Source organism: Saccostrea cucullata, unplaced genomic scaffold (genome assembly GCF_032062105.1).
Source record: "Saccostrea cucullata isolate Sc308-1 unplaced genomic scaffold, CSIRO_AGI_Scuc_v1 ctg1432, whole genome shotgun sequence".
Taxonomy (NCBI): Eukaryota; Metazoa; Mollusca; class Bivalvia; order Ostreida; family Ostreidae; genus Saccostrea; species Saccostrea cuccullata.
In genome coordinates this window covers 231,763-250,716 of record NW_026929305.1, presented here as the reverse complement: position 1 = coordinate 250,716, position 18,954 = coordinate 231,763, and the positions used below count along the sequence as shown (strand labels likewise).

The window sequence follows — 18,954 nt, the reverse complement described above, 5'->3', positions numbered from 1 at the left end:
ATCTTTGAAATTTTTTTCTTAAATTAAATTGTAAAGTCATAAAATGTGAATATATTGGATAATCTTTGTAAATTAATTTCTCTGACCTTGGATTAATAAGAACTTGTATCTCAACTAGTGCTAGTAGTGTTTCACTCTACTTTAAGAGTGGCTGGGGCCTTGTTCAACCTCCAGGTAACACATGTACAAGTCATTCTGCATAGGAATACTCCTGTATTTTGCCTCTGAATTAATCAATATTACTGTAAACCAACTTTTATTTGCGTGCGAGAAATTTTCGCGAAGTTCGCGACAGCCTCATCATCACGAATATTTCTCGCCGCGAACCGGTACTTAAAGTCTCTCTGTCTATTTACAACAGATCGAAAAAACATCTGATCGCGAAAATTAATCGTCGCCAACTAGTTTTACCCTGGTAAATTTCGAAATAAAGTCGTCGTTAATAAAAGTTGGTTTACAGTATGTGTTGTCCTTACATAACAGTATACAAGGATGCATATGGGGGTGATGGAGTGGGATAATCAACTCTTTCAACACTTCACAGATTGAAATAAAATGCATTTTTTTTTAAATTTGTATACATCGAAAACCAGATTTGGGCTGGATGCAAAAACATTTATTCAAATATACAAGTAATACTAAACTTTTAATTTTTAAATGAAAAAACATTTCTTAAATTAATACCTATAAATGAGCACCAGCTAGACAAAATAAACAATGCAAATAACAAAATAAAGACATCTGAATTATGATATATATAATCAATGCCAAATGTGTACATAAATATATAATCTGTAAAAAAAAAAATATATATATATATATATGCTGAATGCTGAAAGACAAGTGGATTTCACATTGTTTATCATACATGTATCATATATCACATATAGCATGTTTTTACAAATTACAAAAAATAATTGTGTGTATGAAAGACATATAAATCTATGGAAATATAACTCATAAAACTGAGTTTTTATAAATTACAAAAAATAATTGTATGTATGAAAGACATATAAATATACGGAAATATAACTCATAAAACTGAAAATATATATAAATAGGGTTACATTTTGAAAACTTCCCTCTTGAATTTATTAGTCCATATAATCTGTATTTAATTTACAAAGATTTCTGGAAAAGTTCACTCAATCTGAGTAGCACTGTTATTACCATTCCGAGTAGTACTGATTGTGAAGTGACTGAGATTGAGAACAAAGTACTCCCACAACTTCTGGCTGGTAGTACTACAGTACTGGTACTATCAAAGAAGATGTAGCCACCTGCAATTATAAATCATCAATGGTTTCATTTATCATTACTTTATTGATATATATACTATTATTCCATTGATCTCAATTACATGTAATTGAATTTTTGAACTTAGTATTTTATTGGCAAGTTTGGTCATAGGTCTTGTTACAGTTACTTTAGAATGAATCAGCTCCAAAAACCACTAACCTGGTCATTAATCTGAAACATACTAAATGCATTCCCCTAACTTTGTTGAGGGGAACTAAAAACTGTGAATTAATAATGATGTTAAATGTATGTAATAAAATATGTACAGCAAAACTCTCTTATAACAAAGTCACTGGGAATTATGAAATTACTTGGCAATATACGTGATTCATTATATACGTATAAGGAATTGTTAAATTTATGCATCTGGGGATCAACGACAACTTCGCTATATCAGTGAATTTGCAATATCAGTGTTCGCACTAAATGAGTTTTACTGTATATCATAAGTATATGTATTGTAAATATTTACCCAGAGTGAAGTAGGTGGGTGGGGAGCTCATGGTGCCGTCTCCTCCCCTGCTGTACCCCAGGACCCTTAGTTTGTACACCGAGTGTTTCTTGATCCCAGTCACTATGCCCTGTACTGTCCGACCAACATCAATGTCGTAAGCCTGTCGTACATCATCTGACATCTCCCAAACACGGATCTGAAATCCAGACATGAAAAGAAATAATATCTAACTGTGTTTAATTGGATCCAATTAATATATATTTTTAAAAAATTGAAACCAATCATATTAAAAATGTACCATATTTATTTTTGTGGTTGAAATGCAATAAGCTGAAGTCTTGGCAGAAATAAAACCCTACTAAAACTGTGATTTTAATTGATTAATGATATTATTATATCTTTAACCATTTACACTCAGTCTTCTATTAAATATGAATGTGAAAATGGAGAAGAGAAATTAATCAAAATTAATATCTCCACCCTAACTTCAAACTTAGGAAGGGGAGGGGAGATTAAAATTGTATCCCTGCCTTGTATCCTCTTAATGGTTCCTCCTCCACTTCAGTTGACACGCCCCTAAATGTGACCTTGACAGAGTCTGAACTGTACGAGTGGACGTAAACTTCTGTGGGGTACATATGGGGTGCTATGAAAGAAATATTACACGGATTTAATAAAGAAAGTTGAAAATAAGACCACAATATACACTAATATATGTATGAATTTTTGTTTTATTATCGAAATACCTATGTCTATAGTTACAGAAATCTGCTTTGCATGCATATATTTAACATAAATACATTTGAATTCTTTTATAACGTGTTTACAAGTTAACCCTTTCTATGGCCTGTAGTATTTACCTCTTCTAAATGTTCTCTGAGGGTAATTCTCACTTTTCTGTCCATCTCCAGCATCATTATACACCTGTACAGTAACGTAGTACCAGGTATCTGGCAGTAAGCCAATAATAAGAGCGTGGTCAGCCTGTCCACTAAAACTGGCCTGGATTGCCTGGTTCTCGTCCTCTCCGTATCGTCGCCAGTAATTCACCTGCTCAACAAATTAAATTCAAATTATATTTTTCTTCATAACTTAAGAGATTATAATTTTGATAATTCAGCAACTCCGAAAGACAGAAGGATTTAAATTGTACAACTCAATTAAGATACACAGACTACATCTTGATTTTCTAATTTTTCCCCCTCCAAAATATAAAATAATTTCAAAATATCCTAAACCTATATATTTCAATACCAACAGATATAAGGAGGTGAGTTTTTCTTTGTATGTTTTAGTCTTGATGTCTCAACTCCTCAAATTCTTTATGATTTTCATTGGTCCATTCACATTTGAGATAACAAGGTTTGACCATTTTCATTCAAATGTTATCCATGTACACTGCCTTGAGGAGCTTTCGAAGTTCTTATTGTACAGAAATTTAAAGTACTTATTCTACAAGACTTCTAAGTATGGTACTTATTGTAAGGAATCTAAGTTTATCCTGCCTTGTATCCCCTGAGCCTCCCTTTCATGCTCTCTCTGTTGTCAGGGACCTGGTCCCAGTGTACTGTCAGGGCTGTACTGTTATAGGCCTCCACCCACACCAAACCAGGCACCGCCACAGGAACTGAAAGATCAAAATAAAAATTTGCTTTAAGTTTAAACTGGCTCCATCAAGCTGGTAAATCTTAATTTCTTCTTCTTAACAAATATCAATTCTTTCACAAAGTTTGTATCCCTTAAGAGGGAAGGAGCCTTACTGTCATCAGCGGAGTGTATGTACTGTACTGGGGAGGGTCTCCCCACACCAAACATGTTATAGGCCGTCACTCTCACTTCATACTGAATGTAGTACTGATCTGTCCCAGCAATGGTTGTCACAAACTCACTCCTGTTATCTGGCAGGATTTTCTACAAAGAGACAGGTTCAACTTAAACTGATTGCACTGGACTGACACCCCTGCAGAATCAAAATAAAAATATGCATTTATTGACAGATCCATTGACGGATATACCCATTTCAACTGTTTCAATTTGGAGACACATACCCCTTGAAATAAGCAAAAATGAACTTAACTCTGAGCTTAAGCTTCAGCTTATGACTTTAGACAAAAAGTCAATAAACAGTCTGACAGAGAATGTGATTCCAGTGTATCCTCTTTCATTGCAGAGGTATAAATGTAAAAGTTTTTACTGCAAACAAACAGATGTATATCAATTAAGATGTTAAAAAACTTTTACAAAAATATCTGGTCATTGTGTTATTTGACTACCTTTTCCCAAGCGTTCTCTGTCCGAATGTCCTGTCTAGGAAGCCTCCATTCTACAATATAACCAATACCCCAACCATTCCGGTCCTCAGGGGGAAGGGGCTACAATGTAAAATCAAAGAATGAGGGACATTAAAACATTTCTCCTGAAGCATATGGTTTTTTTTTTTAATTCTTTCACAGTTTTGGGATTTCACAATTAAAAGATGAAGTCACAGATTTAAGAAAATTTTATGTATGCAATTTAGGTCAAGGATTATAATTGAAACCTTAAGCAAGAAACAGATTTTACATACTTCCCATATTATATGTAAAGTGCCAACTTTTCCTTTTCCTCTTCTGATGTTTGCTGGAGCTTTAAATGGTGCAGAACCAGGAATAGGGTACTCATCTAAAAGAAAGACAATCAGTTTAGTTCGAGTTCAAAGGCCCTTCAAATTTCTTTGATGTTATGTTTACAACTAAGCCACCTCTTGCATAATGCTTGACAATAAAATAATTTGATTTCACTACAAAATCTTTTGATTCCATATTGAAAATAACTTGACCATTGGTAAGTTTTGACCACTCACCTGAGGTGGTACTGGCTGATCCCTCTCCAAACTGATTGATGGCTGAGACTCTGAAGCGATAGGAGGATCCAGGATTTAAGTGTTTTATGCTGACCGACCTTAATTCATCTTTTACCACCACTGAACTGATAGGTGCATCTGTACTTAATGATTACAAAGTAGCAAAAATTTTTAAGAGTCTGACAAAGAAATAGAACTGTTAACTCTAATTTATAAGTCTAATTTTTTAGGAATTTGAAAATGAACATTATAATAAGCAGGTGTAATTCTACATTTAGGCCTAGTTGCCTGGTTGTTACACTGCAATCATGAACACACTGAAGCAACTTAAAAAATTTATGAATGTCATTTGAATAAATCACATCTAACTTAAAACTGTAGATATGCATGTACAAGATTTATAAGAGTAGAATAATCTTTCACTCACTCATAATGATGTTCCATTTACTGTTGGAATGATTGGACTTGGCTGAGATCACGTAAGCTTGTATAGGTCTCCCATTGGTGGCCCCATCTTGCCATGCCAACTGTAGTCCATAAGGATCAACAGAGTTATGTCCCTTGATAACATGGACTCCCACAGGCTCACCAGGGGGTCCTATTTAAAAAAAATTAAAATATTTTACCATACATGTACATGTATTTAATAAAAATTAGCATTGCAATCCTTTTTACAATACCCCTTTTCCAACAATTACCGATACTTATAACATTAAAAGTTTATGGATTACCAAGAACATGAGATTATAAGAACATTTAGAGTTAACAATTACCTGCAACATTAAATGTATAGTAATTACCTGCACAATTACTTGCAGCATGAACTTAAGGATATAACAATTACTTACAATGTGAAAGGTAATTACCCAGAACAGTAAGAGTAGCTGATGAGGTGTCAGAGTCCAGCTGTGTAGTGGCCGTACATTTGTACACACCAGCGTGACTTAACTGTGCCCCCACAACGTACAGATCTCCTGTGTAAGGACTTCTCTGTAAGAAAAATATCACAAGTATATCCATATCCTATAACAGATGGCAATTTCTTCCCTGTTAATAATGATGTCATAAATCTATCAGAATTCATTTTCACTACTGTTTAAACAGATGGTACATGTAATTCACTTCCAATACCAATATGTTTCTCAACCACCTATTCATTTATCAATACCATAAATAGGAGTTTACTCAAATAAACCAATGTCAGTTTTGATTTAATATACCATGTTATAGTGTGTATCCTGGTGGAAGTCAATCTTCCGGTCATTGAATGACCAGACGTACACGAGGTCCAGACTAGCGCTGTAGGAGGCCCGACAGAGAAGTACGGCCGTACTATTGACCACTACAGTGGTGTCTACCGGCCGCCCCACAATCAATGTCCTGTCTGTAATATATAACAAGGTGGCTTCATTTCATGCATCACATGTTAATTCTTTACCTAAATATAATGTACAGGGATATATTAATGCCCTGTTCACACGGAGAGTTTAATTCGAATAAAATGTAAAGCTACTGCGAATTAGCTTCGCTTAGCGTTCACATGGAGAATTTAATGCGAATTAGTTTAATTCGAATTAATTTACTGCGCATTAAATTACTTCGCATTAGCTCCGTGTGAACGCTAAGTGAAGCTAATTCGAATTAAATTTTGACGCATGTGTAAGGCCAGAATTAAGTCACAGGACACGTGTTGGTAGCTATATATAGGTATTTGTGCTATATTTGGTTGAAATATTGAGGGAAAGTATGTTAATCTCTAAAATCAATGAATACCTGTAGCCACTACATGATGTATCAAAGGATGGCTCTGTATACATGACGTGATTTACAAATGACGTCATAATAGACTTACTGACGCCTGACTGTAGAAGAAAAAATTTAATTCGCATTAGTTTACTTCGCATTAGCTGTCGTGTGAACGCAATTTAATTCGCATTAATTTGATTTGCATTAATTAACTTCGCATTAAATTACTGCGAATTAAACTCGTCGTGTGAACAGGGCATCAAAATATTGCCAATATCCTTTGCTACAGGCACATCTTTTTATTTGCTTGCATATTTTTAAAAAAAATCCACCATCCCCCAGAATAAATCTAAATCAGACTTTGATATTAATGTTCTGGATGGATCAAAAGAGGGGGCATCTAACTAGATATGGTGTCTTCAACTCCATTACTGAGATTTCTCCTTAGTTTAATAAAATTTTCAACAAACACCTGAATATGTCACCATAGGGAAAATCTTTTTAAAAATACAAAAGAAAAAAACTTACCCAACACTTTCAGCTGAGTAAAGCTCTGTGCAGACCCATGAATATTAACGGCTTTACAAGTGTAGCCTCCCTGGTCTGTGTAACTCACATTGACAATCCGTAGATGACCACTGGTCAGTGGCTCAAGGTGAGAGGGGGTCCCTTCCTGTGGGAGAGGAATGACCTCTCCGTTGTACAGCCAGGTGATGTTAGGGCGGGGGGCAGCTTCTGGGTGACACAGAATAGTCACGGATCCTCCCAATGATCCAAGGGTGGTGGATTGTAAGGGGTGTTTTTTGAATGTTGGTGGAATAGCTGTGTAAAATACAGACATTAACTATCTAGTATTGAATGTAAGGCAATTTCAGATAATCTTAGAAATCATTATTGCAAGGAGAGTCTTTTAAAAAGAAAATTTGTTATTATTTTTACATTCAATTAAGAAATCAAATTAAGGCACATTGTAACATTATGAACTTGAGCATTCATTCCAAAAGATTTTGACAAACTTATAAATTACCAAGTCAGCAGACTTTCCTAGAATTATTTAAGTACATGAGTAAATGATGATTTTAGTTTTATTATAAAATGTTTCACTTGCTAATACCGGTATTTCATCCTCCAAAGTCCAAACCATTAATTTTGATAAAATATGTCCTCAGTAACAAAAATTAATAGTTAAGGATGACCAATCAAGAATAAAGTTTTCAAAAATAATTGTTGTTTTAAGTTTATTGTGCACTGTAGCTCTGCTCATTCTTAGGTAAAACTTCAAATCCCCCCACCCCACCCCCACCCTCCTCAACTTAATTCATTAAATACCTTCCCCAAGGAACTGTGCAAATTTAACTCTTTATGTGCCCGACTCAATACATGTAGTTCGGGGCAAATATTGTTTTTGTCTTTTGTTTGTCTGTTTATCTGTTTGTCTGTCTGTCTGTTGTCACCTTTGACCTATGCCATAACTTTTGAACCATGCATATTTGGTATGCATACTCCAATAAATTAAGCTCTTTTGAATGGCACCAAGGTCAATGACCTTGTGACCTTGACTGTGACCTGTATGCTAAAAATAGCTTTTTAAAACTTTCAACATAAGTGGCGTCGATAGTCTATTGGTTAAGGTGCTGGACTCCAAACCGAAAGGTTGTGAGTTCGAATCCTGGCCACGGCAAGTCGACGTTGTGTCCTTGGGAAAGACACTTTACACAAATTTCCCCACTCCACCCAAGTGTAAAAGGGGTACCTGGCTATAGACAGTGAAAGATATTGTCAGAATGTTAGTGTTCTAGTGCCTTAACGGCAGCTTGCACTGAGAAAGATGATGGATTTTTATGGTCTGCTGGGGTTTATGGTCTGCTGGGGTAATAATTGTAAAGCGCTTTGAGTAGCATTTATGCTAGAAAAGCGCTAAATATAAAAACAATCATTATTATTATTATTATAACTTTTGAACCATAAGATATAGAGACTTCATATTTGGAACGCATACTCCACTAAATAAGTTCTTCAAAATGGCACCAAGGTCAGTGACCTTTTCTGTGACCTATATGCTAAAAATAGCCTTTTTAAACCTTTGCCATAACTTTTGAACCACAGGAAATAGAGACTTCATATTTGGCATGCATACTCCACTTATTACGTTCTTTCAAATGACACCAAGGTCAATGACCTTGTGAGCTCTACTGTGACCTAAATGCTAAAAATAGTTTTTTTTCCCGAATTTTGTTGCCGCCAGGCACATAGTGTTTCACAAACACATCTTGTTATGAAAGAAAATAGTTTCTCTATCTTTGTATATATAACACAACCCCCTCCCCCAGCTCATATTTAAATTATAATTTTAAAAATTGCATAATTGATTGTTGTTTTTTTTTTAAATCCAGGCTTATATCTGTTTCAATAAACAAATGCCATATAGAGAATGCCCCTATAATCCTTTTTTTATAAGTCAGAAAATCAATGGGCTTAGTGCATGCAAACAGTGATAAGGCTACCCTGCTGTTTAAATGCGCAGCAGTAAAATTCTGTAAACACAATAAGATAACCTCTCAATTTCCCTGTCGAAGCAAAAGAAAACTCTTACTGTGATCAAATAGCATGACATCTATGGAGGTCTAGCATTTTACACCTGAATAACAATACAGGTAATGTAAATAAATGTGTCATATCTACCTTTTGTCTTTACTTTGGATGTAACAGTTCGGTTTGTTTATTTATGGTAATTTGTCCAAGAGAAACTATGCCTAATGAAAACTTACCTGGTTTCTCCTGAATATTAATGATTGAATTACATAGGTGATTTTAAAGAAAAATACCTGGGGCAATCTATATTTCACAAGGCAATTCATATTCATTCTCATTTAATATTACGTTATAAACAATTCAAGGTTTTATTATGTTATGATTCATTCATATAGTACATACGCGAAGCAGTGATTCAGCAGAATAAATTAATTCAAATCTCTAATTTTAGATTCTCCTTGCAAACAAAAATGGAACATTCAATAGCACAGGAGGTGATCACTTGTGATATCTGTTTAAAAGCCACACCCCAGAAATTCTGTAATAACTGTCAAGTCAACCTGTGTAAGGCCTGTGTCAATGAACATTTAGATGGAAGGAAGTGCCAGACGCACGAAATAGTGCCGTTCCAATACAGAAATGAGCTGATGTTCCCCCACTGCTCTGTGCACCCTAACCAGATCTGTGAGGCCCAGTGTCAGTTTTGTGAAATCCCTGTCTGTATGAAATGTGTGATCAAGTCCCACAGTCACCATCAACTGATGGAGATCGTTCAACTTGTCTGCTTAAAACGAGACGAAATTAAATCTGACATGGAGGAGCTAAGGAAAGTAGTGATACCTCACTGTAAGCAGGAGAATGAAAAAATTGTTTCCAAAATCTCAAAGGCACCAGTTAAATATGAACAGATACACCGAGAGGCAGAAATTCAGAGGAGAATATGGCACCAGGAGGTAGATGGCTTCTTCAATAAAGTCAAAAGTAAGATTCACAGTGATAAAGATAAATATATTGCGACTCTAAAATGGCAGCAGACGAAACTAAAACAGCTGCACCAAGAGCTGTGCCACAGTGTTCAGGTGAATAGGGATCTCCTGATGTCCAAACAGGCCTCTGTTGTTACCAAGTACCAGTCTAAACTCCAGGACTACATCAAACGAACTTCCATCACGGATACAGTAGTTACTACCATTCAAACAAGCCTGAAAAAAGGGGAAGAACTCTGTTTCGAAATAGACCAAATAAAGGCATCATTTACACAGACTGATGGGAAAGTTAATGACAAAGTTGAAGCTGTTGCTTGTATTCCAGATCAAGAAGATTTCAAAAAATGTACACTTAACCCCCATATCCCAATAGCACTGGAAATCGATTCTACCCTGTCAACAACAGTTGTATCTACTGACTCTTCATTGGCATCTCAAGATTTGCCAGACAGTGTTGAATTTAAATCACAAGCAGATATTTTATCCTTGAGACCAGTTCCTCATGTACTTAATAAAGCCCACAATGTGTCCAAAATACGCGCAAGAAAGAATATTTTCTCGAAATCATTGCCTAACAAAATGCATCTACACAGGACTATTGTAATATCCAATTCAACAAAAGTAACCACAAGTTCTTCTTTGTCAGCAGTGGAGCTGCTCCACAAATCTAAAGTGATATCCGCGACTCAAACCGGAGTTAACAATCTGAATGCTGTGGCGTGCTTAGGAACATATGAAGCCTGGATATGTGGAGAAAGCAAGAATATCTGCCGCATTGATATACAAGGCTTCCCTAAAGAAACTGTGATTACTACATGTAAGTATTTTCCTGGAGACATTGCTGTGACTCAGAACGGAGAACTTCTTTACACCGATATCAATGAAAGAGCTGTTAATATCATTCGGAATGGAATAAGTGAAACTTTGCTTCCCATCCTCAAGGGATGGCATCCATACACACTTTGTATCACCAGGTCGGGTGACATGCTTGTCGGGATGTTCACAGCGGATAACAGACATCACAAAATTGTACGCTATCATCTTCTAGAGGAAAAACAGGAGATCGAAAAAGACTTCAACTACGAAAACTACCTCTTCAAAGAAGGAGAGCGTCCCATCTACATTACAGAAAACATCAACAGGGATATTTGTGCTGCCGATCTCAATGCAAAAATGATGCTGGTTGTTGACAATAAAGGGAAAGAAAGGTTCCGCTACAATGGCACACAGGCAAGGCTGACCAAACCATTTGTTCCTGGTCAGGTGGTGACGGATTCCGCTGGACGTATCATCGTGACTGACCAGATGAATGACTGTCTTCATGTCCTGGATCAGAACGGCCAGTTTCTGAGATGTATTGATGATTGTCAGCTAGAGCAGCCAACGGGGCTGAGTATTGATAGAGAAGGCAGGCTCTGGGTGGGGTCATATAAAACAGGAGAGGTCAAGGTCATTGAATACATAAAACCCAGCCAAGGTCATTCACCTCCCAGGAGATGTTTGTCTGCTTTACATCCATCAATAGTCCAGACACCTGTGTGATTTCTAATACAGGTGTAAATGATCTAACCTCTAAAATGTTGAAGTTTCTGTTTTTATGTATAGGCTTTGTTACTGTCTGTGAAATTAATCTACATTGATGCTGCAATTCATGGCTTTATACTACAATCATAATATTGTGTTATTTCAAAAAATAATAATTTAGGAGATATATGTGTAAATCAATTGTAAAATTATCTTGTTTTTCTTTCAACAGCAACGAGCTCACAAAGCAATATCCCAACTCTTAAATGAGTATGTCAATGGTTACTGAAAGGAAAAAGAAACACCGCATGACCGAAAATTACTTAAATGAGTATGTCAATGGTATAAAGAACTACATAAAACCTTCAACTGGATTATCTCCCTTTATGCAAGGATAGAGAAAAGGATTTAAAATGTATACCATACAAACTGAATTTTTCGCAAGATACAATTAAGTTATTTGTTCTTTTATCAGTACATGTATGTATTAATTTTTAATGAAAAGTAATTTAAGCAATTTTCGAAGCATGAAAGATAATAACCGTCCAATGCAAAATAAATTTTGAGCTATATTTAAATTTAGCAATCTCTTTTTAATCTCGTTAAAAATGCCAAAACTGAATCTTCACTAAAATTTCTGCTTAGTATGTGTGAGATGGAGAGAAGAGGGGAGGGCACTTACAGAGAACCCTGAGCTGGCCACTACTTGTGGACACTCCGTGGGTGTTACTGGCCATACACTGATACATCCCCTCCTGGTCCCCCTTCAGACTATGGATGACCAGGACGTTCCCCGTGATGGTCATTTCCATGGTACTGGACAACAGCTGACCGTTCCTGTACCAGGTGTACGTGGGCCGTGGAATCCCGTAAGCCTGACACCTCCAGGTCAGCTCTGCCCCCTTGTCAGCGTGCTGGTCACTCAGTCCTACGGAAAACAGGGGCTTTGCTACAAAGAAAATTTTAGAAATTTATATCCCATAAAGCCTACAAAAGGGGAAGAATTATATTTAACCAATAAGAATGATTAGAATCTTTGACCAAATATAAAATCTTTTTCAAATGATGATCTTGAATGACTCTTGCTATTAGAGTTGTGGAGAGACAGACAAAATGGACTTAATATTATATCCTCAGTCATCATATCCAAAATAGTTTGGTACTAACAGGTTTAACCACCTGCTCAAGCATTTGTTTTAAAATTGAAAAGTCAATTTTCTACAATTCAGTAAAACTTGTCTAATCTTAAAGTTATGCATCCCAAAAGCTATTATGCTCTTTGTCAAGACTCAAGAGCATAAATATTTTTTTTTCAATCATCAATACCCACACTCTATGTAGAGTTGGAAATCCTTTTGGTCCCTGGTGCCTGACCGCCTGCTGCTACAGATACAGGAGTAGACCCCCGTGTCCTGAAGAGTGACCTCCGCAATGGTCAGTACTCGGTTACTGTCCAGGTACTTGAATCTGGTCCGCTGGTCTCTCACAGAGGGGACGGTCCACTGATACACTAAAGGGCCACTAACAAATAAATTTACAATATTTTCAATTAACTGTCATAAGACATTAAATGTAATTTGAATTATTGCAACAGGCACTGCATACTTCATACTCTTGTGTTTTTGATGTCATTACATGTATTGAATTTTTATTTTTGAATTTGCAGATGTCCTTTTTCCAATACCTGTCATTGGCCCATGATTTGGGCATTGATCACATGACCTTTATAACAACATTTTTTTTTATATTTGATGAAACTAAAAAAGTTTACAACTCTTCTAACCACCATGCCTCCATCGGTTCAAGAAGCAATATGTTATAAACGTCAACTGCCCTCAAACAATTATTGAACATTTCAATGTAAATATTCAGGATTTCAGTCACAAAATATTATTTATCAAAGGTATGAAATTAAACATAAACCTTCCATATGCAAAACATTCCAACTTGACATCACTTCCTACTACTGGTTGCCTTGGAAACACTTGCACAAAACTGTCTGGGATCTGAACACTCAATATTCCCGAAGCTGCAAATTAAAGACTGTGTATTATCTAGCTAAACTTTTCAAATTATTTCAACCTTGCCTTGAAAAAGGTATGATCTCAACATGAGAGTCTCTTTTTAAAACACCTAGGGTCGGTTTAACAAAATAATTTACAAGTTACGACTAGAGACCAAAATTTAATTCTGCTTATAACTTTCTTATTTATATTATATACCTGTATAGAAAATGGTTTTAATCTTTCTAAAAGATATGTAAAAAGATACTTTAATGCTAGCAATTTTAAATAAAATTTTTGAAAAATGTTACAGTAAACTAAAGTTTTTGGTCTTAGGCGTAAGTTCTTCAGTCTGTAAAATGGGCCCCTGAGGTATTTCAGTGTTGTTGACTTACGAGAGCCTAGGACTTCTAACGGAATCCCCGTACTGATACGACTGGGAGACTGGAAGGACCCCATGTAGTTATCTCTGTTGGTGGGATTTGTCAGGGTAGCCATGCAGTAGTACACCCCATTATCTCCCCGTGTCACCTCCGAGAAATAAAGCTGTCCGTCCCCTGAGATAAACACGTAGGGAGTCAACTGAGAATTTACTGGCTTTGTCTGGTCCTTTATCCAGTTATAACTTATAGCTGTAGATAAGAAAAAATATGTTATTTTTAAAGCAATATTTTTCAAAATGGATAACATGCAAGATATAGAGCCAGGATGAATAGACTAATCTTGTAACTTTTTTCAGCTCTTGAGTTTCACCCTTTATTAAGCAGTGAAACTTACGTAGACTGGAAGTGGAGGATATCTTTGGACACTGTATGGATGTTCCCTGGTATTCAGAAGGACGAACAGGGGCCGTATCAACATTGGAAAATTCTCCTAAATCTAAAACAAGAGATGTTTGTAAAACACTTATGCCCCCTCCCCTAAATTATTGGAATTTTTCTAAGTCAAAGGGGCATAACCCTGTCCAAAATAGTCCGATCGTATCCAAATCAAAACTTGACCTAGATATTCTTATGATAAATCTGTATACCAAATTTCATTGCAATATGTGCAATCTCTGCGAATAAAATGAACAGAAACTGCAAATTATTGGATTTTTTCTAAGTCCAAGGGGCATAACTCTGTCCAAAATTGTCTTATTGTACCCAAGACAGAACTCGATCAAGATATTCTTAGAATAAATCTGTATACCAAATTTCATTTCAATGTGTGCAACCTCTACAGAAAAAGTGAACGGAAACTGGTGGTGGACCGAGAGAAAGACCGACCGACTGACAGACAGCAGTAAAGCAATATGCCCTCCCTTCTTTGAAGGGGAGCATAATTAATCAGTGTTCTGCATGATTCAGTAACAATCTGGCAAGTAAACAAAGCATTTAAGGAAGGAGATGCAGTTAAACAATTCTAATTTTAATAAAAATGATTATGCATTATTCAAACTTACAGTTTTAAGGATGCAAATGTTATAAATATGGAAAGAATGGTCATCTGCCAAATCAAACAATGCTTAAAATATAACCTTCCTCAAGCAAAATTATCACAAGAAATAAAGATATCAGTGACATAAAGGTTACAAACCTGCAAAAGCCAGCACTACAGGTGGGGTAAGAATAACTCCAAACTTATTCTGAGCCATACATTGATACTTTCCTCCGTCCACTGTCACCTGTGGGTTGTCGATGCTGACCCGGCCATTGGTCACTGTGTACCGTGGGCCCACCAAGGACTGGGCCTGCCCACTGTCCCGCATAACAGTCCACCGATACATGGGCTGTGGGAGCCCAGTAGCAGCACATTCTAGGTAGACTTCTGAGGTGGATCCTAGAATTTCAGTGTCTGAGGGGAGTAAATAGAACGTTGGACCCTTGGGTGCCGACTCCTCATCTGGAAAGTCTGTTCCATATGCTGTTATATAAAAAAAAAGGTATAAATTTTTGTAAAAAGCCTGTACTTTTAAAACATTTTTTGTATCCCTCTCCTTCTTCCCAAAGGGTGAAGAAGAGGTTAGGGTTAAAGAATGAAGGAAAAATGATCATCAATGCTAAACATATTTAGGTCACACTAACTGAAGTCTCTTGAATCTTGTAGTATTCTGTAGACTTCATTCTTTGGAATTTCACAAATGTAGCTCATCAAGTTACTGCCATCTCCCTTACTCCAGCTGTACTGTCCGTCTGTAAATAATTTCATACATTAAAATTCATCGCAAGTAAAACATAGTATTAATTTTTTAACTCTGATGATTTGTGAAGTAATTCTGCACAATTTTACATCTTAACACAGGTACATAATGCATATTTTATGTCTACTGTGAAAATCATTTATTTTTGTGAAGCTAAATTTTCATGGTTGACAGAACAAGTACCCATTCAACAGGATTGAATTTTGTGTTTGGCAGAAAAACTTGACACTTTATTTGTAATTTTTAAAACTTTGTCAACTACATAAATTTCTGGGTCACAACTTACCACAAATACAACGAAAATTTAAATTCCTCCCCCTTTGGAAATTTTTTGTGAATACACAGAAAATAAATGTTGAACTATTGAGTTTAGGCACCCGACATGCATAGAATAAAAAAATTCACATATCAGAAAACAACTTGTATACCAGAATATTTGTAGATGATATGCAATCCATGGTTATTGTGATCCGAGTATGTAGTCCATTGTATATTTCCACTCAACTGGATGTCTAAATTGTCCAAGTTCAGGAAATTATCTTGCTCAAGGGAAGCAACTCCACTGGTGTACCAACTGTTTCTGAAAGTGCAGTTTTTAAAATGGACACATCTTATTATCACAATCCCTGTAGCATTAATAACCATTTACTATGAAGTCAAATTCTTGAATTCAATCAATATTTAATTCACGTTAGGATGACAGTTTATACACTGACCTCCATTATGTTCAGTAAATAATTCATAAGAACATATTTGACGAGGGTGTACCATTCCCATTTACACCAGTGCAGTACTATACTTGCCTCTCCATGTCAAAGTTAAGTAACCAGCCATGAACAAACATGTGTTCAGCAAAACTTTCCACACCCAAAACTTCAGCTCCATTTTCCTACATCAGAAAATCAATGTGAAAATTATGAATAAATCTACAAATTATAATTAAGATTTATGTGTCTGAATTCATTATCAGTGAACATATTTAATTGTTGCAAAATAGGATGGCAATGGCATACGACTTTGCTATAGCTAGCACCATATTCTATAGAAATTAGAATTTATTCTTTAGGCCATATAAAATTAATCTTTAGATTCTCATCCCCGCCCGCCCCTCTCAAAATGTCCCGCCCCGATGTTTTTTATTTTGAATTTTGGGTATTTTCATGTATTTTTATTCAGTAAGAATTTGGGTCAAAGTTTAATTTATCTCCCGTCTATATTAAAAGTCGCGTGTCGCTATTTATAGCAAAAACGCCGTGTGAAGAATGGAGAAAAATCGGCAATAAAAGCAGTTTAAATGTGTAAGGAAAAGATAATTTGTCAGTATAGAGAAGGCAGAGAAGAAAAAATAGCATAAACACATATAGATACCATCACTGGCAGGAGCAACTATGTAGAGAGATTGCAACTAAGTAAAAATAGACGAGGAAAATGACACCTGGTCAAGTTACATATAACGATCTCCAGCTGTGTGACTTAGCTTTGAAATAAAAAAAGAATTTACAACATCGTAGACAGACATAAGAGAAGGCCTAGATTTTTCAGTAGAATAATTATTAGAACATTTTTATAGATTTTGCAAAATAAGTCACGCATACACAATTTATTGGTATCCCCACCTCATTTTGTTCAGGGTGTGCCGTATAATGTGTACTTGATAATTTGTTAATTAACAATAAATAATTAACTTTTAAAGCAAAAAGTTTCTTTAAATATTTAAAAGAATATGAAAAGAATTAAATCTTTTCATATTTGCATTAAGATAATGAAAAAAATGTGTACGGGGCGTCCATTGTTTTGTTGATACTTAGGCCTATATATAAATTAACAATTATAAAAAATAAAAAATAAAATCCGCCCACCCGCCCCAATTTTTTTGCAAATTAGGATGAGAATCTAAAGATTAATTTTACCTGGCCTTATGTAAAATTACTGAATTTCTCATTTTCTCATGAAACTAGAACTACCCCGGGGTATATTTTCTTGAATTTCTCCAAAGTACATTGTACTTGCATCAAGAAGTTTCTTTTGGAAGTCAATTACATTATATCAATATATAGATGGAATTTCACCTATGGCTGATAACTTCTTACTCTGAAATATGCAAACACACCATTCAAGTGAGCTTGATAAAATACACGTAGCTTAATCAAGCTATTATGAATAGCTTTATAAAGCTTTATAGCTAAATCAAGCTATATAGCTTAATCAAGAGATTGTGCTGGACCTGCATATAGTATAGAATTTGATCATAAACTATCAAATACATGTATGCTGATATGACGCAGACATTTCAATTAAAAATACCTTGCAGAATTCTTGAGCTCCTAGATATGAGCGCTTTGGATGAAACACAAACTTGTAGCAATGATCAGCATACTCAATCCACTCAGATGGACAATCTAGGAAACAATCAGTTAAGATTTATCATTTATTTCAACTTTACAGTGAAAAAAAATCATTGTGCATTCACTATTCTTAATTTGATTACGCAGTAAATTTCTATCCAATATCATGAATATGGAACACAGGGACTTGAAACAATCTTAGAAAAAAAATCGGGTATATAGCTCCCCTATTATACTATATACCCGTTTTTTTCTAAGATTGTCTCAAGTCCCTGTGATATGGAATGTATCATAATCCAAAAAGATTATTGTCAGTTGGGAATTTTCCTTCGTGCTCACTCCATCCGTTATAAGATTTGTAATAACTTGATATAATAGGGTAAAAAGGTAATTAGGTAAAAAGTAATTAAAAAGGAACAAACAAACCAAAAATGGGCAAAGGATTCACACTGCAAATGTTTAAAACTATGCAAAACAGGAATCCCGTTATCTTCAGTGGCATTTTAACTGTAAACAAAGAATTGAAGTTTTGGCGCGGTCTACAGCGCCACCTATTGGGAATTTGAAATCCTAACCCGATCAGAATATTGATCGAATCTCTTATTGCGGCTAATGTGAAAATGAAATAATTCATTTGTAGTAAAAAACAAATGAACAAAATCATATTTTCACATTTTTAAAATAATATCTATTTGTATTATAAACAAATAAACAAAAAAGAAATAAAAATAGGAATAAATTGAACAAATTACATGTAATGAAGTCAACCCGAGGACGGTAACAGGACATGTATAATGTTATTTATGTCTCCTAAATAACACCCATCCCCTGATGTCATCTCGATTTAAATTGACCAGCCCGATATGTGATTTATCTTAAATTAAAACATATTTTAATGATTTTATCAAAAGAAATAGAAACATTTTTTTATCGATAAATATAATATCCGAACAATAAAAAATCCGAGTTTCAATTTCTTGCACACTAACCACTACGTTATATGTACACAACATCCGAGGAATCATGTAAAATTTTTACAAA

General features: G+C 35.3%; 2 protein-coding genes across 2 annotated transcripts; one reads left to right on the top strand and one right to left on the bottom strand.

The window, feature by feature from the left end:
* Positions 1-980: 980 nt before the first annotated feature.
* Positions 981-18,415, bottom strand: LOC134280398 (contactin-like). Its single transcript, XM_062762806.1, has 24 exons — positions 18,340-18,415; positions 17,873-17,967; positions 16,372-16,457; positions 15,997-16,148; positions 15,453-15,560; positions 14,965-15,291; positions 14,164-14,265; positions 13,782-14,018; positions 13,307-13,412; positions 12,714-12,904; positions 12,066-12,332; positions 6,870-7,163; positions 5,816-5,979; positions 5,462-5,585; positions 5,023-5,193; positions 4,596-4,733; positions 4,320-4,414; positions 4,027-4,125; positions 3,514-3,664; positions 3,259-3,380; positions 2,614-2,803; positions 2,284-2,399; positions 1,772-1,949; positions 981-1,280 (listed from the first exon to the last, which is right to left on the bottom strand). The coding sequence occupies exons 1-24, from the start codon at positions 18,413-18,415 to the stop codon at positions 1,120-1,122; spliced, it is 3,750 nt and encodes a 1,249-aa protein (XP_062618790.1). The 3' UTR covers positions 981-1,119.
* On the top strand, positions 8,882-11,460 carry LOC134280397 (uncharacterized). The gene is made up of 2 exons (XM_062762805.1): positions 8,882-8,995; positions 9,325-11,460. The coding sequence occupies exon 2, from the start codon at positions 9,344-9,346 to the stop codon at positions 11,399-11,401; it is 2,058 nt and encodes a 685-aa protein (XP_062618789.1). The 5' UTR covers positions 8,882-8,995; positions 9,325-9,343; the 3' UTR covers positions 11,402-11,460.
* Positions 18,416-18,954: the final 539 nt, after the last annotated feature.

Bases quoted from the DNA above. Each gene is read 5' to 3' on its own strand.
- LOC134280397 (XM_062762805.1), top strand. From the start codon at position 9,344: ATGGAACATTCAATAGCACAGGAGGTGATCACTTGTGATATCTGTTTA.
- LOC134280398 (XM_062762806.1), bottom strand. From the start codon at position 18,415: ATGCCACTGAAGATAACGGGATTCCTGTTTTGCATAGTTTTAAACATT. The intron at 16,149-16,371 runs GCAAGTATAGTA...CTGCACTTTCAG, and splicing joins CTTAACTTTGACATGGAGAG to AAACAGTTGGTACACCAGTG. The intron at 5,586-5,815 runs GTATATTAAATC...TTTTTCTTACAG, and splicing joins AGGATACACACTATAACATG to AGAAGTCCTTACACAGGAGA.